At 44.7% G+C, this 27,395-nt stretch overlaps 1 protein-coding gene across 2 annotated transcripts in view; it reads right to left on the minus strand.

Annotated features, from left to right (window-relative positions):
- Window positions 1-27,395, minus strand: part of SASH1 (SAM and SH3 domain containing 1) — a 172,745-nt gene that overhangs the window by 104,896 nt on the left and 40,454 nt on the right. For both annotated transcript variants that reach the window (XM_008140189.3, XM_028140460.2), the window contains exon 2: window positions 26,491-26,619. In XM_008140189.3, coding sequence (XP_008138411.2) covers window positions 26,491-26,619 — 129 coding nt within the window. The remainder of the gene's footprint in view (window positions 1-26,490; window positions 26,620-27,395) is intronic.

Consider the following 27,395-nt stretch of genomic DNA (forward strand, 5'->3'; position numbering starts at 1 on the left):
GTGCGGTTGCTGCTGTGATGGTGGAGAGAGATTCTGGTTGAAAATCCAACTTTTTATCCCCAGCAAGAGGGCAGCCTCTTCCATTCCCTTCTTATGCTCTGGTTGGTGGAGAAGTTGGGAAAAAATACGTATTCTCCACCTAGGGGAAAACTTGCCACATACATGATAATGGTCTAAATGGCTCAGTACATAAAGAGTGCTGACAAATAAGAAAAACAAGGCTTTAGATAGAAAAATGGGCAATTGACACAGAAATGAAGACATAAAAATATGTGTGCTCTTAGAAATAATCAAAGAAGTACAATTTGAAACACTATGAGACTACCTTTCATCAAACTGGTAAGGTTTTCTTTTTCCAAGTAATATTAAATACTAGGAAGTGTGAAATTTTAAAAGGAGTGCAGCTATGTTGCTAGTGGGAGTGCAATCTGTACAATATTTCCAGGTGGTAATTTAACAGTGCTTCTGGAGTCTTTAAAATGTTCCTGCACTGGCCGGTGTGGCTCAGTTGGTTGGGCATCCTCCAATGCACCCAAAGGTTGCCGGCTCAATCCTCATTGGGGAGCGTTCAAGAGACAGTCAATGTTTCGCTCTCACATCAATGTCTCTCTTCTGTCTCCCTTCCTCTCTCTATTAAAAATCAATAAAAGTAGCCCAGCTGGTGTGGCTCAGTGATTGAGAGTCGACCTATGAACCAGGAGGTCACGGTTCGATTTCCAGTCAGAGCACATGCCTGGGTTGCAGGTTTGATCAGTGTGGGGTATATGCAGGGGGCAGCCAATCAATGATTCTCTCTCATCATTGATGATTCTATCTCCCTCTCTCCCCATCTCCCTTCCTCTCTGAAATAAATAAAATATATTTTCTTAAATCAATAAAAAATATTTGGGGGGAAAAAATGTTCCCGCTCTTTAACCTGCTAAACTCATATTCAATCAACCACCCTGAGAAGATAAGTTAGGTAGGTGAAGAAGTACATTTAAAGATATTCAAATTACTTATTTTTATAACAACAAAAGATTGGAAAAATACCTAAACAATTTGAATTGGGGGATTACTAAATAAATTATAGCATAGTCACAAGGTAAAGGGTATATAATCATTAAAAATTATAATACTGAAGAATCCTATCTAATAATAGACAAATATGCAAACTGACCATACCTCCAACACACCCACAAGCCACGCCCACAAGCCATGCCCACCATCCAATCAGAGCGAGCATGCAAATTAACCCAAATCAAGATGGCTACAGCCACAGAGAGCAAGGTTTCCTAGGTAACAGAGGAAGCCAAGCTTTCCGTCTGCCCTGGCCAGGCCTAAGCCTCCACTCAAGCTACAAAGTTTCAATTATAGAAGGTAAACAAATTCAAACAAATGGCGGCAGAATGGAGCTTGAGAGAGCAGGCCAGGGTTGCCGCTGGCAACAGGGGAAGCAAAGCTTTCCGCACACCCTGGCTGGGCCCACCCACTTAAGGCAACAAAGTTTCAATTATAGCCCCAACACAAATGGCTGCCGGCCTCGGAGGGAGCCCCAGGCTTGGCTCCGCTCCAGGCTACAAAGTTTCAATTGTAGAAGGAAAATAAATTCCAGATACCAGGGCCTCTGCTTGGGTTGCCAGGGGGCGTGGCCGGCCTGCAAACCACCACAGGCCCCTCGCTCAGGCCGCCCCACACCCCAAGGGAACCCCCACCTGATCCCAGACGCCCTTCAGGGCAAACCAGCTGGTCCCCACCCCTGTACCAGGCCTCTATCCTATCTAATAAAAGAGTAATCTGCAGATTGATCATCACTGCAACACACAATATCGCTGCCCCCATGTGGACACAAGATGGCCACCACAAATGGCCAGCAGGAGAGGGCAGTTGGGAGGCACCCGCCCTGCAAGGGAGGGCAGTTGGAGGTGATCAACCCTGCAGGAGAGGGCAGTTAGGGGTGACCAGGCCGGCAGAGGAGGGAAGTTGGGGGCAAACAGGCTGGCAGCAGAGTGGTTAGGGGGTGATCAGGCTGGCAGGCAGAAGCAGTTAGGGGCAATCAGGAAGGCAGGCAGGCAAGCAGTTGGGAGCCAGCAGTCCTGGATTGTGAAAGGGATGTCCGACTGCCAGTTTAGGCCTGATCCCAACGGGCAGTCGGAAATCCCTTGAGGGTCCCATATTGGCCAGGGTACAGGCTGGGCTGAGGGACAACCCCCCTCCGTGCACGAATTTCGTGCACCGGGCCTCTAGTATTCAATAAGGGACAAGTATTCCTTATAGGTTAAAGAATATAAGCAAACACACCAGTGTTTGTTCCCAGTGTGGATTTGGGTGTATGGGTGTACATATATAGAATGTAAACTCCACTGGGGCAGGAACTTTGGTGCGTTTTGTTCATTAGTATATCCCCAGAACCCAGCAGCGTGTCTGGCACTTGGGAGGTCCTCAATATTTGATGAACAAATATATGTACAGACAAAAACCTGGGAGGAAATAAGTGTTTGTATGTAGTTATATCCGAGATAGGAGTGGGGGTGGGGCTTAAGCATAATTATTTTCCATTTGAGGTTTTCTGTATCTTCTTACTTTTCTACAATATATATGTACTACTATTACAATCAGAAAGCAAAACAAAATTGATTCCATTTAAAGTGTATTTTTCCTAATGTTATTCATTCTATAGACCTAGAGTCAGGTTTAGTTCAAAATTTACACATATACACAGCACATTAACAAGATTCCCATAACATAACTGGGACGGACAACATCTATGGCATACAAGATCTATGTTATTTTTTAATCTCCTATAATGACCAATTTCTTTTCTACAAATAGATCTTTGTGGAACATTTGTTACTTACAGATACATTATTCAGCACATACACACATCCTAGTGCCTTACTTGTTAATTGCATTATATTATTAAATTCTGAAAATTAAGCATTCAGAACGTTCCTCACAGAAATTTTGCTTTACTCTCCCTTTTTCTTTCTCTTTTTTTAAAATCTTTATTGTTGAAAGTATTACATATGTCCCCCTTTTTCCCCAACAACCCCTTCCAGCCCACTCCGCCCCCCACCCCAGGGCCTCACCACCCCACTGTCTGTGTCCATGGGTTATGCCTATATGCATACAAGGCCTTTGGCTGATTACCGCCCACCCACCCACCCTCCTCTGTACTCTCCCTTTTTCTTAAACTGCCCTGTATAACCTTCCTGTCCTATAGCACAGAAGGAAGGAATTGGAAGTATTTTCTTATCATCTCTTATCTAGCCTCCATTACCTAAATATCTCCAGGATGTTAATTAAAAATGGTTATTTCATATCATGTTATGCAATTCTATGTAAAGACAATTTGCATGTACACAAACAGTATGCCAATTCCCCCCTAGAAGACAGCATTTACCCCTTGCCCCCTCAGGAAAAGCCAACACACAAAAACCTCAGACAAGTACAGGCAGGAAACACATCGGACCTGATCTCCAAGGGCAGAAAACAGCCGGCTGGCCCTTTCCTAGCATCTGCAGTGCCTGCAGCAGTGAGTCCAAAGAGGGTGGCCAATGCGCGTGGGAAGCTGGGGAGGAGCTGGCTGCGTCCGGGATACTAGATGTCCCTCCAAAAGGCTGACATGAACCTGGACATCTGACTGTGACTTAGAGAATCATGGAATAAAAAGTCTTACCTGGTACATTCAGATCCGTTACAAAATAAGAAGAAGAAGAAGAAGAAGAAGGAAGAAGAAGAAGGAAGAAGAAGGAAGAAGAAGGAAGAAGAAGAAGAAGAGGAGGAGGAGGAGGAGGAGGAGGAGGAGGAGGAGGAGGAGGAGGAGGAGGAGGAGGAGATCTCCGTAGTGAGAGGGTCTCACTGCCAGTCACCCACCTTTCCCCTAAACTAATGTATGCAAATTCAAAGCACTAGCACTTGGTAATTTTTCATTCTGTGTATAACATTCAACATAAAGAGAACCCCGGGATCAGAGCTCACCTTTGACACACAAAAATGTTATACATTTTGAAAGTTGCTATCGTCTTTAAATATTCCAAATTTTAATCACCAGACACATGACCTTAATAACTCGTGAAAATACTAATTACACTAAAGAGAAAATGACCTTTAGATATGGGAGGATTCTCCAGTTCTTAGCCATAAAATAGTCACAGAGCAATGTGTGAATCCCCCACATTTCACCAAAAATGTTTTAATGCTGGGATGAGCAGTGAGAATGACTGAACAGACAAGAGACGGGAAGAGAGTAATTGCCAGGCAAGATTGGATGTTGCTCCAAAACAATAGAGGGCTCTAAACGTCAAGATTTAGAAGTTTTAATGAATATTTTTGACAAAACTTTAGGGAAATTAAAAATGTCACCTTTTCCATGGGCCTTCCCTGCTCCCCTAAGGCTACCAGGTGTTCCCATTTAGCAGGTAACCACAGGGCACTGTAAGGATCTGTATTTGTCAATGAAGACTTCACTGTAGGTTTCTGGGCATCCTGAGCCCTAGTGAAGTGCCTGGTAGAGATTAAGTACCAATACAATAAACATTGGAGTAAATGAATAAGGGAATGAAATGCAGTAGAGGAGACTGGTAGAGCGTAGGAAACCTAGTGCCTTGCACATAGGAGAAAATCAATAAACATTTATCAGTTAAATTAAAATTTCTATCTTACATGTATTTTTAAAGGTTTTTACATTTCATTTCATTTATTGATTTATTTAATTGTTTTAATCCTCACCTGAGGACATGCTTAGAAAGAGGAAGGGGGGAGGGAAGGAGAGAGATATCCAAGAGAGAGAGAAACATACGTGCCCTGACCAGGATCAAACCTGCAACCCAGGTATGTGCCCTCACCTGGAATCCAACCGGCAACCTTTTGGGGCACAGGATGATACCCAACCAAGTCTCTCCGGCCAGGCAACATTTCTATTGTACTTTTAATCCCGGGGTATTGGCATTGTATAATTTAATCCATAAAGCATTAGACAGTGTGTTGAGCAGTAAAGCAAAACAATGACAGAAACAAGTTCAAGGAAGGACAGAAGCTGGATTAAGCTCCCTATATACATCTTCTGCCACATGTATCAAGGGTTTTGTTAAGGATCACACAGACTGCCATCTGTCCTTGTAGGCAACCAAGGGGAACACTGAACAGAGTGGTTTAGGAAAACATAAAAGCAAATCATTATTTTCTTTAAAGTCCTCTCTTAAGTCATTACATTCAAGTGGTACACATTTTAAAAATGGACTTGATGAACTGATTCAGCTACCCACACCAAGGTGATAGCAAATAACAACAGAAAGAGCAGCCACAAACTGGTCAGTATCCCCCATAAACACACCAAGGCTAGTTCTCACCCTGATTCTCACTTCCCTACCTGCTGGCAGTCACTGGACTCCACCTATAAATTGAGTACATGACCCAGGGCCAATTCTGTCTTGAAGGGCAAGCAGTACTGTCTAATTATCTTCATCAATATGATCATCACCAACATGATTATAACCAACATCATCATCTTCCTCACTTCCCTGGCTGCCATCATTGCCAACATCTATCAAGTGCCACTTAGTGCCACATACCATTCCAGGCACTTGACATTTAATCTCCTCAAAACCTTACGAGGTAGGGAATTTTACTATTTCCATTTTACCAACGAGAAGACTGAGGCACAAAGAGATTACATATCTTGCCAAGACCACATGCTAGAAGGTGCAGAGTCTATTTGATGCACATGTGCATATTCTTAATTGTCACGCTAACATCTTCTGGCCTTTCTGGTCAGTGCCTGTATGCTGACGACAGAGCCACCTTTAGCTTCCTAAGTCCCTGTCCTCCTTCCCTACTCCTTAGCCTGTACCCAAGTGTTTTGCTTTGCCATTTTCTTCCTTCTCAGGCTTTGTTCTGATAACTGGTCTTCTCCCAGGACAGGCAAGCCAAGTGACTGAGTCCCTTCCACCTGCTCACAGACCTAACAATGGAAAGACATGCAAATACGGGCTGCTCTCATGTTCCACGTGCTGCCCTTACCCCACTACTCTGCTTGAGCACCCCCATCACCTATTGCTTGCCCAGACTTGAACTTCCTAACTGAAGACCTGAAGCCTCTCCAATCAATCCCTGCCGTGAGGCCACCCCAGTGGGGAGGGGCATATATCCAAGTACTGGTCTCTCCTGCATATTTCTGATCCTGCTAGCAATCACGGGTCTTGTCTGGCAAAAACCTGAAGTTGCTAAGGGTGGTAATGAATCTCACTTAATACTTACCAATGTCTCAAGGAAGGTCTTGGGTTATCTAACTACGTCAACTGCAAACCAATGAAGATTCATTCCCTCTTGAGGCATCACAACCTCAAAACACAAAGACGCTGTTCTGAGCGGGTGGCAAACACACAGTAGCTCCCTCTTCCTACAAGCCACCGAGGAGCCTGCCACCTGTCAGAGACTGGGCAGTGTAATTAGGTAACACTTGTGATGGGCTTTGTGACATAGAGCACACATGTTGTCCCAGGAGCTCACACATGGCATTCCGCTTGCAAAATTCAAGAGCTATTTTTAAAACCTATCTACCAGTTGAGCAAAACCTAGAGTGTTTCCTTTTGCGGACTATAGTAAACCCATTAATTTTTTCATTGAGCATACCTCAAAAAGAGCATACAACTGGTGGGAATTATTGAATAGGATACAAAGGACATTTAAAACAAAACTAGTTGCAATCAATGCCAAGTTTTCAGGGAGACTCAAAGAGCTTGCTTTGTTTGGATTCTTTTGAAAATAAGTAATTCAAGGGGGAGAAGAGGGAACGGATGGCATCTTGTCTGACCCGATGTCATTTCCAGGTAGGAGAGTGAGTCAGAGTGCTGGTGGCACAGCCGAGGGCACACTGAAGAGACGTGTGGGATGTTGTGAAACCTGCAAATACCAACTTGTTTGGTCAGTTAAGCCAAGTGCCTTGACCGGTATAGCTTTAAGCATGGGATCACCTTTATCTCCCTGGACAATAAAAAACACAAAGCTGGTGATCCTGTAAAATGGGCGCCTGCTCTCGAGAGTGTTCTAAAAGTCTCATTTTCACCATGGGAAAAAAAAAAAAGGACACAAAGCTTTTCTGGCAGCAGGAAAAACAAGAGGTTTATTTTTAATGAGTGAGGGTAGGTCCCTCACTCCCTCTTTTACCAATGCCTCCTTTTGCCAAAGGGAACCCTGTAACAGAGTAGGTAGATTTAGTGGATTGCCTATGGCTAAGAGGTTTGCGGGTAGTTCCTCAAATTGTTGCATTCCTCCAAGGACAGGGACACTGGCGTTCACCTCCTTTCCGCCTGGGCTTTCCCTTCCACAATCAACACACCACCAAGACGGCTCTGCGGTGACGTGCGTCCTGCTGACTCTCAGGAGACTGCTATCAACGTTTCAGTTCTTGAAGTTTGCAGGGTCAAATGCTGGCATGTTCTCAAACCCACTTGCATTATCATCTAGTGTCTAACCTTGTGGAGAGAACAATGATGATCATACCAGATGACTTAGTCAAACCTGAACGGTGATCCTCCTTTGATTTAAACCGTTCTCTTTCTCTCTGTCTCTCTCTCTTTTTTTCTTTTTAAAAAAACTGCCCAGGTACTATATTTCCTACAAAATTAATACTTTTCTTCAAGTATTGCTTTTTCAATCTTGTATTCTCCTCCAGGGGCATGACATAACATGGGGGCCCTTAGAGAAAAGCCTGGGTCAAAACTATCCAATGTCAGAACAGTAATATTCTTCCCCATGCTGACAATTGAATAGGCATGTCGCGATGAGGCTCCAGCCAACTGAGCTACCCGGACAGAACCTCCAGGTGCTTCTCTAAATCAGAGGCCACCTGGCTGTGCAGTCCAACAAGCAAGTCCAGACAGAACCTCAATCTCTACACCTTATAAAGTGAGCTCCTGACCTTGCCCAGACCCAGCCTCCTCTCTCTCTTCTGTTAACAGCCACGTCCACTTCCAGCATCTTCCCTTATCCCTGTCCCTTCCACAGATTCGGTCAAGTTCTAAACTCCAACGGCATGTTTCCGGCATCTGTTTCCTCACTCCCATTTCTACACCTCGATCTTTGCTCAGGCTTTTGATACCTTTCATCTTTCTGGACTGTAGCAACAGCTTTCTAACTGCTCTTTCTCCTCCCAAATAATCCACCGCGCTTTTAATAAATCAAACTTCCCAAGCACATCATTCTCGGGTCATTCTCCTAATCGGAAACTTCCCTAAGTTTCCTTTTAACCACAAAACAATGGCAAACTATGAAACTGGCATTCAGAAGTTACGACAACACGGGTACAACCTACTCTGCAAGTTACTTAATCCAATTCAATTGAAACGGAACTGTACCAAGCTCCCTTGAAGCCCCAAACATGATCAAACTAATACTCAGGTAGCTCAGCTTACTAAAATTACAGTAACATTTTGTGGATTTGATAAGTCAATATACACGCCAAGTTCACAGTTTCCAAATGATAATTTCCCTTTAGAGTTTCATTATTAAAACCTGAATATTATTCAGAATCACTGTTGCTTCAAGAAATCCCTCCTTCCCTCCCCTTCTAATAATAATAATTTTCCTGTGATTGTTTCCCTCTATATACTAGTAATAATCTAGGCTTTGGGCTAGTAACTCTGGCACAAATTATAAGTTTAAAAAACAAACAATACTAGTAAATATTTCATTGTACCACTACACATAAGTTTTAAGCAACGCTTTTCCTTTCATCCATGAATGCTTTAGGTATAACTAACACATTAAAGAATCCTCATCTGAAAGTGCCAGCACCTAAGTGGATACCTGCTGCTATTGCCAGGAGAGCGTGAGATACAGATTGAAATGTTATGTGAGAAACAAACATTGGGTGCTTGTTCAGCATTTCTTAAGTGAACTCTGATTTTTCTCAATCCCTAAGGCACAATCTAGCCAAAATGATCCCCTTACTTGCAAAAACGCAACCCTCTTAAACATCCTGCAATATGGTGAGTCAGGCACATATATGCTTCTTTTACACCTGAACAAGTCATAACGAGTCATAGTATCAACGTATATATAGTCTAGCTGCAGGCCATGAAGGAATTATGCAACATGAATTATATCAAAATGAAGATTAAGAATTGAAAAACTATTGAAAAATCCACCAAGAATTTAGCTTGTATAGAAGCTTCAACAAATATTCCCATTATGGTGGATAAGTTGCAAACAACAGGAAATTTTAAGGAGCTTTCAAGCTCCATATTAACCTCAACATTTTTACATAGAAAATCACTAAAAACCCAGGTGACATTTTTCATTCCATAGTTTGTATTCCATACAGTTTTAGATACAGCCTTGCATGTGGTCAGGCTGTAGAAATGTTGACTGACCGTAACTGCGTAATGCTGAATTACAGAAAATCTTGTCTTCCAATAACTAGGTATGATATCAGATTTTTCAGAATGATCATTTAATAAGTTTTATAATGTCTAACAGGTGGACACCTGAAACTAATATACTATTGTATGTCAACTGTAATAGAAATATAAGGAAAAGATTTCGTGAGTTTACTTTTGTGGAAAGAAATTTTGTCTGTTGAACCCCAGCATACCTACTCAAATACTCAATCAAACCTTAGGGATTGCCTGAATCACAGTTTCATATTTAACTAAAATTCATGAAATTGCTTAAGTAAAAATACAGACCTGGGAGGCAATTTCTATGCCTGTGTCGTGGATGTGTGGTGGGCAAAGCCTGTGCCACCACAGTGTGTTACGTTGGTTTATGAGGTCCTCCTCATAGCCGTCCATTGTAGACGGAACACTTAATTACCCCTAATGCAACGTGGCTGTTTATTACCTCATGAGGTTTCTGTTCACTATGCAATGTGACTTTATGTGCAACTCATAGTTAACACTGTCCCAGAGAGAAAATGTCATGCTGGTAACATGGTTGATAGGTCTATGGAAGGGTATGGCTCCTGTTTTAAGAAACCAATTGAGAACTTTAAGAACTTTCTAAAATAAAAATCAAATCTAGATTATAAATAACTTGTGATCTGAATGTGCAACCATTAAAAAGATAACCCTGGGCACTGCTGTCCACATTTCCTTTTTCTTGTAACATAAATACACCCACCGAGCCAGGCTGGCGTGGCTCAGTGGTTGAGCGTCAACCTATGAACCAGAGGGAATTCCTGGTCAGGGCACCTGCCTGGGTTGCGGGCTCAATCCCCAGTGTGGAGCGTGCAGGAGGCAGCCGATTGGTGATTCTCTCTCATCATTGATGTTTCTATCTCTCTCTCTCTCCCTTCTTCTCTGAAATCAATAAAAATGTACACATTTTTAAATACACCCACCTCAATATTCAGCAGTTTCTCATGGTGAGTACTCATCAGGATCCCTCTACAAACTCTCTCTAAACTCACTGTTACTCTACCAGAGGTGTATTCAATCCAACTGACACACACCAGGAATTTTGTACAGGCAACTGCTTGATGGGGAAGTATGAGTATTCGTGTCAAGCTAAGTGTGTATTCCTTATGGTCGGTGGTGAAAGTGACTTACCAAGTAACGGACTTGGTCACTTGACACGTTTTGTGACTGCCTCCAACATTTCTTCATTAAAAGGCACAAGAAATCACCTATAGTTTGGCTTTAAATACAGACTGCAGTTTTTAAAGACAATTCTGAAATCACTGAGATATTAAATTTTTTTCTTTCTTTTTTTAACATGTTTTTATTGATTTCAGAGAGGAAAAGAGAGGGCGAGAGATAGAAACATCAACGATGAAAGAGAATCATTGATCAGCTTCCTCCTGCACGCCCCTTACTGGGGATCAATTTGTCCTAGAAGGTAATACGCAGAAGTTGGCAGCCTCTCTGCTGGGTGCTAATGGATAGGACCTTGTTCTATTTTCAATTTCGCAAACATTACCATAAAACAACATATGCCAACTGTGTTTATTTATAACTTTTTTTTATCTGTTGCAGTTCAGAAACAGATTTTACTCGTAGCAGCAATATCCACACTGGGCCTCCTAATGAAACCCTTCAGAAGTATTCTTTGGGGTTCAGATGGTGACAATTCCAGTCAAAAGAAAGAAGCAAAAAAACAGGGTCACTGGAAGAAATCCACATCCGACTGAAATGCGGGCTTACATGTAAAATGTGCTCCTCCTCGGGTCAGGCCGGGTGATCAGAACCCAGCTATGAGAAGCTGCACTTCTGGCCTGTTCTCCAGCCGTCCTACCCTCCGTCCGTCCTCAAGTCTGTGTTACATGGGCACAAGCACACGATGATGTTTCTATCTCTCTATCCCTCTCCCTTTCCCTTTAAAAGTCAATAAAAACATATTTTTAAAAAAGAATACAATTAGCTGTGGTATTTAATTAAAAGACAATATCTACTCGTGCACTGCTGGTGGGAATGCAGACTGGTGCAGCCACTATAGAGAACAGTATGGAGTTTCCTCAAAAAACTAAAAATGGAACTCCCATTTGACCCAGTGATCCCACTTCTAGGAATATAACCCAAGAAACTAGAAACACCAATCAGATAGGATATATGCACCCCTATGTTCATAGCAGCACAATTTACCAAAACTAAGATTTGGAAACAGCCTAAGTGCCCATCAGTAGATGAGTGGATTAAAAATCTGTTGTATATCTACACAATGGAATACTATGCTGCTGTAAAAAAGAAGGAATTCTTACCATTTGCAACAGCATGGATGGAACTGGAGAGCATTATGCTAAGTGAAATAAGCCAGTCAGAGAAAGATAAATATCACATGATCTCACTCATTTATGGAATATAATGAACAACATAAACTGATGAACAAAAACAGATCCAGAGAGAGAGAAGCATCGATCAGACCGTCAAACCTCAGAGGAAAGGTAGGGGAGCGTGGGGGTAAGGGAGAGAGATCAACCAAAGGACTTGTATGCATGCATATAAGCCTAAGCAATGGACACAGACAACAGGGAGGTAAAGGCATGAGTGGGAGGGTGGGGTGGCAATAGGGGGAGTAAGGACACATATGTAATACCTTAATCAATAAAGAAATTAAAAAAATAAAAACCAAGGAAAAAAATAAAATTTAGTGTATAATTAAACCACACACACACACACACACACACACACACACACACACACAAAAGAAAATATCTACTTGGAAAAAAATACATGATCCTGGTTGTTACTATAGTTGGCCTTGTCATTCTAACTATAAGTGCCCTGCAGAGGTCCAGCCCTGTTAAAGTCATCTAAACCCCAGCTGTTTACTCCTGTTGGTCCAGTTTATGACACAGGATAAGCTGAGCAATTATACAAGTTCTTGTCCCAATTACTCACAAACCTTACTTAGTCTTACACTTGATATTACATTGAAGAATCCTGACCCCAACCCAAGGGACCTGCTCTTACAGACCAATTCACCTAAGCTTTCCAACCAACACACCTTCCCCTTTTACCTCTTTTCTTGTCCCAATGCTTAATGTATGTCCACGTGAACTGATGGTGAGCTAGATTCTCTGTAGGCGGATAGATCTGTGTCACCCACTTATGAATGTGACTGATATAATCTTATCCTTGGCTGCCTTGTTCTATTGCAAAATACACTTCCTGAAAGGAGGCTCATGTTTTCTGTTACTGATAACTTCCCCATGACACTAAGTTACTGAAACACACACACACAAAAATAGTAAGTGTTGTTTATATTTTGCTGATTTTATCAGTTCCCTGCATTGATTCTCAAGAAGAATACCACATGCCATCATTTAGCTGTTTCTAAAATAGTTTTTACAGAATACACACACTAAAACTATAATAACCCTCTAATAGGTTATTCTGTTAAAGAAAATTAGTTTTCAAGAAAAGGCTACAGGTAGGCAGTAAGATGTTTTCTTTTACTCTATTTAGTTATTTTATTATTTTACTGTATTTACTTTCCTATTGGTTCTTTCTTGCCTTCTTGGGCGAATACCTCTAAAGCCTATTATCCCCTTGTCTTCTGCAACAAAGTAGAGGATGTGCTTTAACAGATTCTCTTAAATTCAAGATTGCCCACAGAATGGACTAAGTCGCTTGCCCCAATTCTCAATAATCCAGGCTGTTGAACTTTTCAGTTCCCCCATTTATTTATGTTTCTTAACTTGAGTTGTTGTGTTGCTTTTATTTTATTTTATTTTTCCCACCACCATTTATCCCCCTAGTTTCTCTCTTCCTTTGCTATCATTTCTTACCACTATCAGATGACTACCTCTAGCAACCAGGCAACTCTTAATTTACTGTTTCCAATCTCCCAGAAAAGTAAGACGTCACACATGCTTGTATGTGAGTGTAGATGCAAAGGGAGGAAGAAGAGATGAAGTCATTTAGAGAGAATGGATACAAAATGTGCAAGTCCAGAAAGTTATTTAAAACCCAACTCTTTAGAACTGTTATCCTTCATAAGTGGGTAGGGTATTAGAAGACTTTAAACTTCTATTTTAAAGAATTTGTGGGGTATTTTTTTCAATTTTTTATAATGAGTGTATCACTGTAATTTGTACAATACAATTTTATATTATACTATGCCTTATAATATTACACTTTTATAGTATACTAGAGGCTCAGTGCATGAATTCATGCACCGGTGGGGTCCGGCTGGCCCTTCCCGATTGGGGATGGGGGGGACAATCGGGGGTGGGACCAGTAGGGGGGGGAGAAGGGTGGAGGAGAGCCATGGTGGCTGGTGGGCCGGCCCTGACCCCTGGTCAAACTCCCCGTTGAACCCCCATGGAACTCACAGTCAAGGGGACAATTTGTATATTAGCCTTTTATTATATAGGACTAGAGGCCCAGTGCATGAAAATTCATGCATTGGACGGGGGGGGGTCCTTCAGCTCGGCCTGCCCCCTCACAGTCCAGGAGCCCTCAGGGGCGGGAGGCGATCCAGCGATCAGGGGAAGGTGACACCTCATCACACCTCTGCTGCTGCCACTGCCGGCAGCACAAACCTTGGCTGGCCGTGGTTACCCAAGCCTCGGGCAGCCCTGGGCAGCTGGGCAGCTGACATCTGAGGCTTGCTTGGTGCCTTGGGACAGCCCTGGGCGGCTGGGGGGCTGAGGGGACTGGGCACTGCCATCTTGTGGCTGTGGGTACCACCATCTTTGAGGGCGTGGCAGTCAATTAGCATATTCCCTCCTTATTGGCTGTGGGCACTGCCAACTTTGAGGGTGGAGCAGTCAATTAGCACATTCCCTCCTTATTGGCTGTGGACGCCGCCATATTTGAGGGCGGAGCAGTCAATTAGCACATTCCCTCCTTATTGGCTGTGGGTGCCGCCATAATTGAGGGCGGGACAGTCAATTAGCATATTCCCTCTCTATCAGATAGGATTACCCAACACATAAACTAATCTGTGAAACAAGATTTATGGGGAAGGGGGTAAAAGTGGGGCAAAGGTGGGGGGAGGGGAGGGATCGAGGAATCTCCTGAGAGTAAAATGCAAAGTTAGTGGGTGGTCTGGGGAGATTCAGAGATTTGGCATTGTCCTACTTGTTTCAAATCCTCTCTCATACCAACTATTTATTTTACTTTTAACAAGTCCTATTTTATGCTTATTACCTATTTCTACTATAAATAACAATAATATTTATTGAGCTCTAGCCAGGAACCCGGCAATGTGTTCTACAAACCTAGTCTTATTTAACCTTTACAACAACCTGATGAAGAAGCCACTGTCATCCCCATCTGACAAGTGAACCTCCAGGCAGGTGAGCGATGCAGCCAGGACCTCCCCACCCAATTATATGCCTCCCTTTGGGACCATTAGTTTCTGCCTCTGTCCAACCAAAATCATAAGATTTATTCATGCCCATCTCACAGGGTTATTAAAAGAACTAAAAAAGGTCAATTTGGATGCCTCATAAACTCCAATGTATTTTTAAAATGTCATTATTGGTCATTATCAGCACTGTTATTATTATGGCCTCCTCATTCTTTACCCTTCCTTTTTAGTTATTGACAGCACTTGAGGTAGCGAGGCAGATAACGGTGGTCAATGATGCAGATGGATAATTCTCGTAATATCACTGATATTTAAAAGATTCATCAAAAATACAAAACAGTACATTTCCCCTCAAGTTAACATTCTCCTTTAGACAAAAAGGTTCACTCTTCTTGAGTCAGGTGACTGGCTGTGATGAGGAATTCAGATAGAATACCAAACCAGATTCCAAAAGATACAAGTGTTCAAAGGACTATCTTGCAAGAAGCGTAACCCACAGTCCAGGGAGAAAGAACACTCCCATACAAACCAAAGTTCCCTTTGAAATCACAGCTGGAAATCTGTCTTCCTCTCGGCATCTTTGTTAAGAAGCACGTCTCTGCTGTCGCACGCGGTAGAGAAATAACATGCACTCCCACAAACACATCCAGATGTTCTCGAATATTCATGACGTGCTTCCAGTCTGGTTTGGACTTGCCCTTGATTTACTGCTGATTAAATTCCATCAGCTTCTGCTGAGGCCCATGAGATGGATGGCATTGCTGTGGCAAAAATTTCAAACATCTTCATATTCTGAATAAATGCAGGAAGGATTTATGCACAAGCTTCAGAGTAACCAGAGATGGAGATTAGGCCTGAACTGAACTTGAACATCACTGCTAGAGTTGATAAACTGAGCCTCCACTTCTCACACTCAGGTTGACATGTCAAGAAGGGAGAAGGGGGCTAGATCCTGACGCTCTACAGCAGGGGTGGGGAACCTTTTTTCTGCCAAGGGCCATTTGAATATTTATAGCATTATTCCGGGGCCGTACAAAATTATCAGCTTAAAGATTAGCCTGCTGTATTTGGTCAAGCATTTCATTAACTCACCCCTAATGCCTTGGCAGGGCCAGACCAAATGATTTTGCGGGCCCCAGACTACCCACGGGCCAGATGTTCCCACCCCTGCTCTACAGTAATACAGTGAAATATTAGAGGGAAAACTGGCTGTGCTCTGAGGTTACCGAGGTATCTTTTCCAGTCACCAACTTAGTTAATTCGTGTCCTCCCGGATACGGAATGATGGAAAAGCCAGAATAAGTCTAATGGAACCAACTGTATCGAACAAATTTACCATCTTGCTCTCTTCTGTTTAAAATAAAATTCTCAAAGCTTCCAAACTGAACAGAAAGGCAGCTCCAAAGTAAAAAATACCTCTGAAATGGATATAATGATCTAACAAAAGGTGGCCAGGGAACGCTCCAGTCGATATACGTGGTGTTCTGGCACTCAATTCTTTCTGTCCTTGGTCATTTCAGTGCACAGGAGCTGTGCGGAGGGGCATGTCCAAAATATGGACCTCTATACAGGTCAGGAGGCCAAGTCAGCTGTGTGCACCACACCAGCAAGGGTTACAGCCCTGCTCCCAGTGACCTCCTGTCTGGACCCTGCATGTCTCTACCTAATCCCATTCCAGACGCCTAACCTCCCCATCCCCAAGCCAGGCCTTGGAGGACAGGTGGACCACTTGGCCTGGTCCACTCAGTCTTCACCAAGAGCCTCAAGTTTGAACCTTTGACATTATCGTCAAATGACTTTATAGGTACAGCAGCAGAAACCCTCTCTTAATTGCCTGAAAATAACAAGCATGCATCACACTCCTTTACATGTTTGTCTCATGTCCAGACCATACATGCCTCTTGTCCAATGGTTACCAACCTTTCAGACCTCACGGACCACCAGTGGTCCGCGAACCACCAGCTGGCGACCACTGCTAGTCTACTACAAACTGACATGATTAAATAGCCCATAATTAGCTGTGATTAGCACAAATAAATTACACTGTTAGGAATGCTTAGTAGTTGTTAAATTGTAAACATTTAGACGGCATGGCATTTTGGTAACATGGTTTTACTATTCCAGGGCTCCAGAAAGGCACCTGACCTGGGCTCCATTCAACTCTGAAAGGTGCCGATTCTAAAAACGGAGACACTCCTTTCCTGGGCCGAGCCCTGGCCAAGCCCAGAATCTGCCATCAAAGAGCCCTTTTTTAAACTTTAATTCCTTGGCTTTTCTCCCCAGTTACTGTCAATTTGATTAACATTTAGGAATTCTCCCTGTTGTATGTAAATGAAAACCACTACAAAGCTCAGACTTTTTCCCCTTTCTGGCAAGCATTTTGGATTTTAAGCAGGATACTATTCTGGTTTTTAATCCCCCAGGCATACTGTGTTTTATAAGTACTAACACACACAAATCCGTCATTTCTAAATGCTCGGGAGCAAAAACAGAAAAAGAGGCTAATGTTGTTGAACCATATTTGAAAAATCTGATGAAGACCTCTCAACTCTAGACTATTATGTCACACATAACACATCTAATCTGTTCGTTTCCATCGCTGTACAGCATACAAAGGTCTCTAAGTTGAAGAGGACAGAAGCACACCTAAATTGATAGTAAATATAATAAAAGCCTTCTTAATTATGAGGAGCATGGGATGATGCCAAGGTCAAATCTGGCAGCCAAGAGACCTGTTTATGTCCATGTTGACGGGTGCAATGTACAAAAAAATGCTGACTAAATTGGGACTGGCCATTTGACTACAAACGGGACTTTGTCTGAGCGGAGCCAGAGCAGAGAACTGTATTACCATCTGGCTGAAGACATAATGCCTCAGTGTATTTTGACATCGAGTGTGTGAATCCCACAGCAGAATGTAGTTCAGACTCCCATCTGATGCCCACTGTTTCTGATTGCAATCTGCGAATCAACAGTAGCCCAAAGCAAGCGAATCATGTCAGTTCAGGCAAAATGCAATGAAACAAAAAACAATTCCCATCAAAGCAACAATTTGGGCTTTAGCAGTTGAATATTTAAACACGAGACAATCTGTGACACAGATCACATTCTTCTCCTGTGGATAATGAGAATAAGAATTCAGGGAGTTTGCTTCCTGAGTATCTAATGGGCCTGGGACACGCCAGTACTCCCTGGGCACACCTCTCCCCCAGGCACCAAGGTGGGGGCAACTTTGCTTTCCTTCTTGTCTTGAATATTCAGGGAGCTCTAAGGTCCAGGAAACCTGTGTCCCACGTGGCTGCTTACTGTAGCAAATAACAAAAGAGCAGTCGGTAAACAAAACTAAAACCCCACAGAGAGACTGGACTATGTGTGTGTGTGTGTGTCTCTGTGGAACCACAAGTGAGTTCACCTTGGCCCAGCACGTCAACTATTGCGAAAGGGCAATGGTTTCTGTTTTGTCTTGGGAATGGCGATGAATCAGAACATCCTATTTTTTATATCATTAATAATCTAAGGACCTGTGAAAGAACAGCATGTACCATTTTTCGGCACATCGTTTATACCTTAGGTTCCAGCCACAGGCCATAAAAACTAGATTTTTCTCTCTCAATTTCTGACTTTTTCACAAACTGTGAGCCTTAAATGATTCTGTACTGTCCTCACTCCCCCCATCACCACCACCAGGTTAACCTTTATCTTCTGTATGAATGGGCCTGGGTATCATCTCCTTCAGGAAGCCTTCTTTGATTTTCCTGAACTGGATCAGGGGTCGTCCCCTTCTGTATTCCTGCACAGCATTTTAATAGTCTGTTTACCCCTCTAAAGTGTGACCTCTTTGTGAACAGAGAATACATTTTTATATGTGTTTCTGCAAGAGCAAAGTGCCAGATACAGGCTCAACAGTCATTAACCTTTTGCACTCGGAATGTATCAATAATTGGAAATATAAAAAAATCCAAATAAATAAGTTTGTATGAAAAGAAACTCCAGTTTTTTATTCTACTGCCGCACTTTGTAAAATCTGAGGTATTTAAAAAATTAAATCCCGAGTAGAATAAAGGAATCGAGAAAAAAGCAAGCGAGTGCAAAGGGTTAAATATCCTTAAGTAATTACATGCATGAATGAATCAACGTATACTTACTGAGCACCTATTATGTGCCATGCATTGTTCTCTATGCTGGAAGATAGACGTGACTAAAGGACACCCACACAGAACCCTGCCTCACCCCAGGACTTCCTGAGAAGGGGCACGAGGAAACTGCAGGGGGATGGCTGCGTTGCACATGGTGCTGGGTGTGAGTGACATGGATAGAGCCACGTGACACAGCTGTATAGCCAAGACTTGCACATGTCAATGTGCAAATTTTACCTTGCCAAAGAAGAAGTTTTAAAAAATTACACTAAGGAGAAAAAATGAAACGAAAATGACATAATGCTGGTGACTGTTGAACCTGGTACAAGGTACAGAAAGCTTGGTATATTTTGCTCTTTATAGTTGTTTGAAATTTCCCAAAGTAAAGGCTAAAAAAACCTCTGCACTCATGTGAATATTAATGATTATTAAAAATACTAGAGGCCAGGTGCACAAAATTCGTGCACTCAGGCGGGGGGACCCTCAGCCCAACCTGCACCCTCTCACAGTCTGGGAGCCCTCGGGGGATGTCCAACTGATGGCTTAGGCCCAGTCCCTGTGGGGAGTGGACCTAAGCCGGCAGTTGGACATCCTTAGCACTGCCGCAGAGCTGGGAGAGCATCCCACCACCGCCGCTGTGCTGGCATGCCATCAGCCCGGCTTCTGGCTGAGCAGCGCTCCCCCTGTGGGAGCGCACTGACCACCAGGGGGCAGCTCCTGCGTTGAGCGTCTGCTCTCTGGTGGTGAGTGCGCATCATAGCAACTGGTCATTCCGCCATTCAGTCTATTTGCATATTAGCCTTATATTATATAGGATTAGTTAATATTAATAAATATCAACAACAAACAAACCCTCTTCAGTATTACTACAGGAGGTTTTGAACTAGGAACAGAAGGGATAGAAAAGAAAAGAACAGTAATAGGTCATTCACGATGATGTGCCAGGCACTTGATGGCAGTTTTCTCAAATAATCCTCATAATCACTTTGAGATATTTTTACCTACATTTACAGATGGGGAAACTGAGGCTTAGAGGTTACACAACTTGCCAGCTAAAACAGCCAGGATTTGAACCCTAGTCTGTCAGACTCCCAGTCATTTTGCAGCAGTGGTTCCCACACCCTTTGCCTGCAACAAGCCTGGAGGCTAGGACTCCAGCCTGGGTCTGGGGTGGGAGTGGTCACATCTGGAGAAGCCCAAGGATCACCACCAGTCATGACAGACACCACTCTTATGCCTCTTGGTCCACGACTGTATATGGAACCATTAAATTATGGCGACTGCAAGAAACAAGAATTATACTTGAGAACTGTTCCATCGCAGTGGCTCTGGTATCACATTTCTCTGTGATAATGGCAATACTTACACTTCCATTCCCGGTCCTTAGAGGCCTGGGTGGGTCCCCGCCCGGGCTCCCATTTCCTGGCGCCCACACAGATGTGATAATGGTTAGGTACAGAGCCCAAGCCCGCTGCCGTCCATGTTGTCAATGGGGTCCCGCTATAAGTGGGGACCTTTCCATTAGGGCTGTGCCGCACGGAGTCATCCTCAGAGATGCCGAGGACACTGATACGGCCAGGAATAGAGGCCACCTTGTGTGTGTCCCTTTCCTGGCCACGGTGTCACTTTGACAGATGTCAGACTTAGCGTCACTAGAAATGGGCCCATTATGGACTCGAAAACCTGCAGCCGTTTCCAAATGCAGCTTCTCCCAGCCAAAAACACACACGGTGCTCAGGCATGCGCCAAATGCGTGCAGATATGGGCCACTTCCCTGCTGTGCACAAGCACTAACGATCCAGTCCCCGGCAGAGGCCACGGCTGCCGTCCAAACGCACCGGTCCTTCAGGGCCCATTCGGTGCGGAGTAAAAATTCTCTCCGCAGTTATCAATTTACATTATAATTCCTGTGTATACTGTTGAATTTTCACCCATCTGTACTCTGTTGCCTTCATCTAAACCAACTGGCCCCAAAAACACTTTATCAAATAAGTGCTTTATTCCAGTCAGGAGCTGGGTGATGAGGTACTGGAAGAATAGCTTGCTATCCAGTCCAGAAAGTTAATTACTAATGTAATTATCAAAACCTTTTATTTTCAGGGTTAAGTCAAGCATCTCCGTGGGCAGGCTGTCTTCCTGGTTTGTTTGTTCTCCAGCTGACATGTAATTAGCTCTTAAGGGCAATGCATTTTTGGACTTTTTAAAGCCCAAACACAAATATTTGAGTAACTGTTCTATCTACTGACTATTTCCTCATCCATAGGATTTAAAAATAAAACAAAGTCATTAAGCCAATTTAACCCATCACCTCAAACTCTCTGTGCTCAAGGCTGCCTCTACATGACTTTTTCTAGAGCAGATAAAACAAATTTAAAGCTCCTTTTTCCCCTATAACATGTTTCAGGCTCCTATAATGCTATTTCCTCTTCATGCTTGTGATGGATTATTTCTTCTCCAAGAAATCTCACATTCAGCTTTGATGGGGCTGCTCACTTGCATAGAAAGAAAGAATTAAGCTGCAGGTCCTCAGACCCGAAGCTGCTCCAACAGCAGAACAGAGACGTTTGTCTACTTGTCCAAAGGCAGAACTCAAGTCAGGAAATACAGATAAATCTGATGCAGTGAAAGGGAGCATCATGGCCTGAAAGTTACAGCTTTTCAAGAAAACTTGAGTTCCCACAGTCTGTGATGAGCTCATGACCTCAAGCGGGATCTTAAGTTGGCAGTGTTGTGTTCATGGCCTGAATGACGACCTTAAACCAGGGGTCCTCAAACTTTTTAAACAGGGGGCCAGTTCACGGTCCCTCAGACAGTTGGAGGGCCGGACTATAGTTTAAAAAAAAAACAAACTATGAACAAATTCCTATGCACACTGCTAAGTCGGCTGCTAAGCAGGACAGGCAGCGGCGGCAAAAACACCCGGCGAGCCGGATAAATGTCCTCGGCGGGCCGCATGTGGCCCGCGGGCCGTAGTTTGAGGACCCCTGCCTTAAACCATCTAACAGGGACGTCTGGACTCCGGGGGCCTGTAGCCGGCATGGGAGGCACAGGGCACCCACCCTGGTCTCCTCCAATTAGAGACCGCCTCTTGCCCGCTGCAACTGGCCTGGAATCTCACAGAAAGAGAACCTGAATATGTCGATTGGGCATCTTACTTTCTCACTAACTACAGTTTAAAGGGGGAACAGAGTATTTAGCCGGACTCGAATTGGCTCCCATCAATTTTACTCACCACCACATTCTAGCACCTTTGATGAGAACTAATTAAGCTCATGTGGTGTTTCTCCTCCCCAGACTGCCTTTTGCCGCTCTGGAACAGAGCACAGCAAATTAGGCCCATCTGTCTACATGGGAAGAAGTTCGGTTTCCCAACGCCAGCAAGCTTCCTTTCCTACCTAGAAGCCGCCTTCCGAGGTTCCCAAACACCGTGGGATGGTGATGGTAACCTTACTTCCTAACCAGCGAGAATTCTGGGGGGAGCAGTTGCGTGCTGTATCAAGGACCGCCTCCCAATTCGTGGCGATCATTTCCCTGCATGGTGAAAGGTCCAGGGAGGCCACAAAGTATGCTACCAGACTATCATTCAAGGTCAAGCTTGCAAATTCAGTGCGATATTTAAGTTCTTCTGCTGCAATCTTGCCAAAAGGAAAGTCTTTTTTCATTAACTATGCCCCAACAGGAGAGCCTAATTAATTTTAACAGAAGCAGATGAGTCTTTTTGTCACATAACGGTACTTTCTTTAAAGGAAAGAAATAAAATAGCCCCCCAGTTCATACAAGCCAGGAGACAAAGTTATAGAAAAGAAGCCATTGGCAACAAAGACGCCCACGGGTCTGCCTGGGCCACAGTGTCAGGATCTCAGCTGCCCCCAACTGATGCTTCTTATTATACTAATTCCCACCCTTGCCAACGGCTAAGTAAGCAAGCAAAAAAGGAGAATCAATAATAGACAAATATGCAAATTGACCATACCTCCGACACACCCACAAGCCACGCCCACAGGCCACGCCCACAAGCCACGCCCACCATCCAATCAGAGCGAGCATGCAAATTAACCCAAACCAAGATGGCTACAGCCACAGAGAGCAAGGTTTCCTAGGTAACAGAGGAGGCCAAGCTTTCCGCCTGCCATTTCCAGGCCTAAGCCTCCACTCAAGCTACAAAGTTTCAATTATAGAAGGTAAACAAATTCAAACAAATGGCGGCAGAATGGAGCTTGAGAGAGCAGGCCAGGGTTGCCGCCGGCAACAGGGGAAGCAAAGCTTTCCGCACACCCTGGCCGGGCTCACCCGCTTAAGGCAACATAGTTTCAATTACAATCCCAACACAATGGCTGCGGCCTTGGAGGGAGCCCCAGGCTACAAAGTTTCAATTGTAGAAGGAAAATAAATTCCAGATACCAGGGCCTCCACTTGGGTTACCAGGGGGCGTGGCCGGCCTGCAAACCACCACAGGCCCCTCACTCAGGCCGCCCCACACCCCAAGGGAAACCCCACCTGATCTGGGACGCCCTTCAGGGCAAACCAGCTGGCCCCCACCCCTGTACCAGGCCTCTATCCTATCTAATAAAAGAATAATATGCAGATTGATCATCACTGCAACACACAATATAGCTGCCCCCATGTGGTCAAAGATCCTGCCCCCATGTGGACACAAGATGGCCACCACAAGATGGCCAGCAGGAGAGGGCAGTTGGGAGGCACCCGGCCTGCAAGGGAGGGCAGTTGTGAGGGATCAGCCCTGCAAGGGAGGGCAGTTGAGAGGGACCAGGCCTGCAAGAAAGGGCATTTGGAGGTGATCAACCCTCCAGGAGAGGGCAGTTAGGAGTGACCAGGCCGGCAGAGGAGGGAAGTTGGGGGCAAACAGGCTGGCAGGGGAGCTGTTAGGCATCAATCAGGCTGGCAGCGGAGTGGTTAGGGGGTGATCAGGCTGGCAGGCAGAAGCAGTTAGGGCCAATCAGGAAGGCAGGCATGCAAGCAGTTGGGAGCCAGCAGTCCTAGATTGTGAGAGGGATGTCCGACTGCCGGTTTAGGCCCGATCCCACTGGTATGGGGCCTAAACGGGCAGTCGGACATCCCTCAAGGGGTCTCATATTGGAGAGGGTACAGGCTGGGCTGAGGGAGAACCCCCCTCCGTGCACGAATTTCGTGCACCGGGCCTCTAGTCAATAATATTTGACCATCATGATATAATGTTATTCCTGACCCAAGTTAAGAGAAGAAATTAAAGCGCATAAGAAGGCCAAGGTCTTACTCGGTGGAGGTGGATCACATCTACTTATAGAATATATAGCAGTGCAGCCTAAACCACTAGTTGGGTCCTTATGTAACAGATCCCTATAACATAAAATGAATCCTATATAATATCCTACCTAATAAAATAGTAATATGCAAATTGACCACACATTTGCTACGCCCAAGCCACGCCCACCAGCCAATCAGGGTGAATATGCAAATTACCCAACAAAGATGGCGGTCAATTTGCATACGCTGAGGGAGGGAGGAGTGAAGACTGAAGACAACTTAGAAGGAAGAGGGAGGAAAAGCCCAGGCGGGGCAGAGCGGGGCGGAGTGGGGCGGGCGGCAGCGGCCGCTTGCAGGATTCTTCCTGCAAATGGGCTACTAGTCCTATATAATAAAACCCTAATATGCTAAGTGTCTGACCATCCATTCGACCGTTGACCAGTTGCTATGATATGCACTGACCACCAGGGGGCAGACTCTCTGACCCATAGGTTAGCTTGCTACTGGGGTCTGGCTGATTGGGACTAGGCAAGAAGGGCCGGACATGCCCTGGAGCCCTCCTGCGGTCCCTCCCTGGCTGGCCAACCTCCTGCGGTCACTCCCCAGCCAACTGGCCCCAATCGCCCTGATCGGGATTAGGCAAGACGGCCCCGATCGGGCTGATCGGGACTGGGTGAGATGGGCAGGACACGCCCTCGGGCCCTCCTGCATTCCCCCCCTAGACCCGATCGTGCACCAGTGGGGTCCCTCAGCCTGGCCTGCGCCCTCTCGCAATCCGGGACCCCTTGGGGAATGTCGGAGAGCCAGTTTCGGCCTGATCCCAGCAGGCCAGGCCAAGGGACCCCACCGGTGCACAGGGCCTCTAGTTATTAATAAAAGAGAATCTGTTGCTAGTTTCTTAATGGGTCTTTTTTTTCATTCCTACTCAACTAAGAAAAAAAAAATGTTAAGGATTCAATTGAATCAGTAATTTTCAAACTTTTTTTTTAAAGATTCATATTTCCAAGATCTATTTTAAAACTGATCCACATAGCCTCTGATACATAAAAGATGGACAAAACGGAGATGATCCGGATGTGGTGAGGAGGCACGGATGGTTTAGCCTCTTCGTCTGCCTCACATTCCTGAAGTGGTCTTCAGGTCACCACAGTGAAACAAAACAATTTGAAAAGCACTGAACCAAAATGCATTCAAGTATAACATAAGCAGCAAATTTTAACTAGTAAAGCAGAAGTTTCAGTAAGATACTTTATAATAAATGCACAACATGGAAATACTAGCACACATATAGATTATCTATTTAGAGAGGGCCTAAGCTATTCAGTTACTATTTATCACATGCAAGTTCAAATGCTCCACTAATTATATACATAAAACTCTTTACAAACCAGCCAAATGGATTTCAGTATACCTGAGTGAAAGAGAATGTAGCCATGAAAATGGTGATGACAAAGAGGTCTTAAACATGGAAGAATACTCCCTAGCTGGTTTGGCTCAGTGGATAGAGCGTCGCCTACGGACTGAAGGGTCCCGGATTCGATTCCGGTAGGACACATGCTCGAGTTGCAGGCTTGATCCCCAGTAGGGGGGTGTGCAGAAGGCAGCCGATCAATGATTCTCTCTCATCATTGATGTTTCTATCTCTCTCTCCTTCTCCCTTCCTCTCTGAAATCAATAAAAACATATTTTTTTAAATGTAAGAATATAATAAAAAAGTTAAGGAAAAAAGAATTACATTGCTGATATAAAAATGCCCAGACAACCTCTGAGCAGAGATCTGCTAAAACACCAACGTGGTTACTGCTAGGTGGGAGATTAGGGGGGTTTCTTGCTTTTTTTAATCTTATTTTGTTTTTAAAAGGAGGAGGAGGAGGAAAAAAGGGAGAAAAAGAGGAGGAGGAGGGAGAAGGAAGGGAGGAAGGGAGGAAGGAAGGGAGGAAGGAAGGGAAGTTGGAAGGAAGGAAGGAAGGAAGGAAGGAAGGAAGGAAGGAAGGAAGGAAGGAAGGAAGGAAGGAAGGACAGAGTAGCTTAGACATCCTTTGGGCTTAAAAGTCAATAAAAAGGTTGTACTTAATATACTGGCCAACAGTAAAAACATCCTGTCCCTTAAATTAAAGGAAAAAAAAATCTAGTCTTTTAATGACTACAAAGTTTTGATCATACTGCCCCAGCCAATACTCATTCAGTCTGCAGAACTGGGTTATTAACCTGTTAGGGATCTGAAATTTGTTATCCCCAGCGAGTTCAGCAGCTTGCAGTCTGATGCTCCCTGCACAACAGGACCGTCGGAAGGCCCAGAGAGGGGTGTTGGGCCCTGAGCAGGGACAGGAGCAGCCGGCTGGGCAGGAGCACGTCCCCAGGGCCACGCACTCACCATGTCCAGGTCCTGGGAAACCCGCCGTTTGCGCAGCTCCTCCATCTTCTCGCACACGTCGGAGAAGTAGGTGTTGTAGTAGTCTGCATACTGCTGTGCCAGGTCATCGATGTTGCCCAGGGAGCCGTCCTGAGGGTGAGGAGGGCAGGAGGGAGAGACAGGAAATAAACAGTCAGTCCACCTGCAAACGCCCCACGCCATGCCGTCTCCTTCTCCACAGGGTTTTCAGTGATCGCTGTCACTTATTAGGTGGGGAACATGTGCCAGGTGACATTTCCAAACGTCAGCACAGCCCCTGGACACAGGGCCTAGTTCCTCGCTGAGTAGACAGACAAACCGTAACTCCAAGAAGTTGAGCAACAGCCCCAGCTGGTAGGGCTAATGAGCAAAGAAGCCAGGCCCCGGCCTGGGACTCTGTGGTACCCGAGCCACAGCTAACCCACACCTCTGCCTGCTTAGCCCGGCTAAGGCACCCCCAGGGAAGTCCCTTCAGCAGAGGCACGTGTCAGTACGAGGCTCCCTAGAGCCCCGTGGGCCCTGGCTGCATCCGAACCTCCTGGGAAGCTTTTGTGAAATCCTGACGCCAGGACACCACTCGCAGAAGTTCTGATTGGCACCCGAGATTTCAGGAGCCTATGGGGAACGCTGCACCTGGGACACCCCTGAACCATCCCCTCCTGGGAGACCCTCAGGAAAGTGTAGTCATTCCAAGTACAGATGCAAAAGTCCACATTACAACGTCGCCTAAATAAATAAGGAATCGCATCTGTCTCTTTCCTGAGGAAAGTGCCAGAAGGTGCGCTGGAGCCCACACCCCTGAGTTCACACCCAGCTCGCTGGCACGGGTGGTTCCGCGACCTCAGGCACGTTCCTAACCTCTGGCAACTGCGGGAGAGTAAGAGTCC

Source organism: Eptesicus fuscus, chromosome 10, assembly GCF_027574615.1.
Source record: "Eptesicus fuscus isolate TK198812 chromosome 10, DD_ASM_mEF_20220401, whole genome shotgun sequence".
NCBI classification, from domain to species: domain Eukaryota; kingdom Metazoa; phylum Chordata; class Mammalia; order Chiroptera; family Vespertilionidae; genus Eptesicus; species Eptesicus fuscus.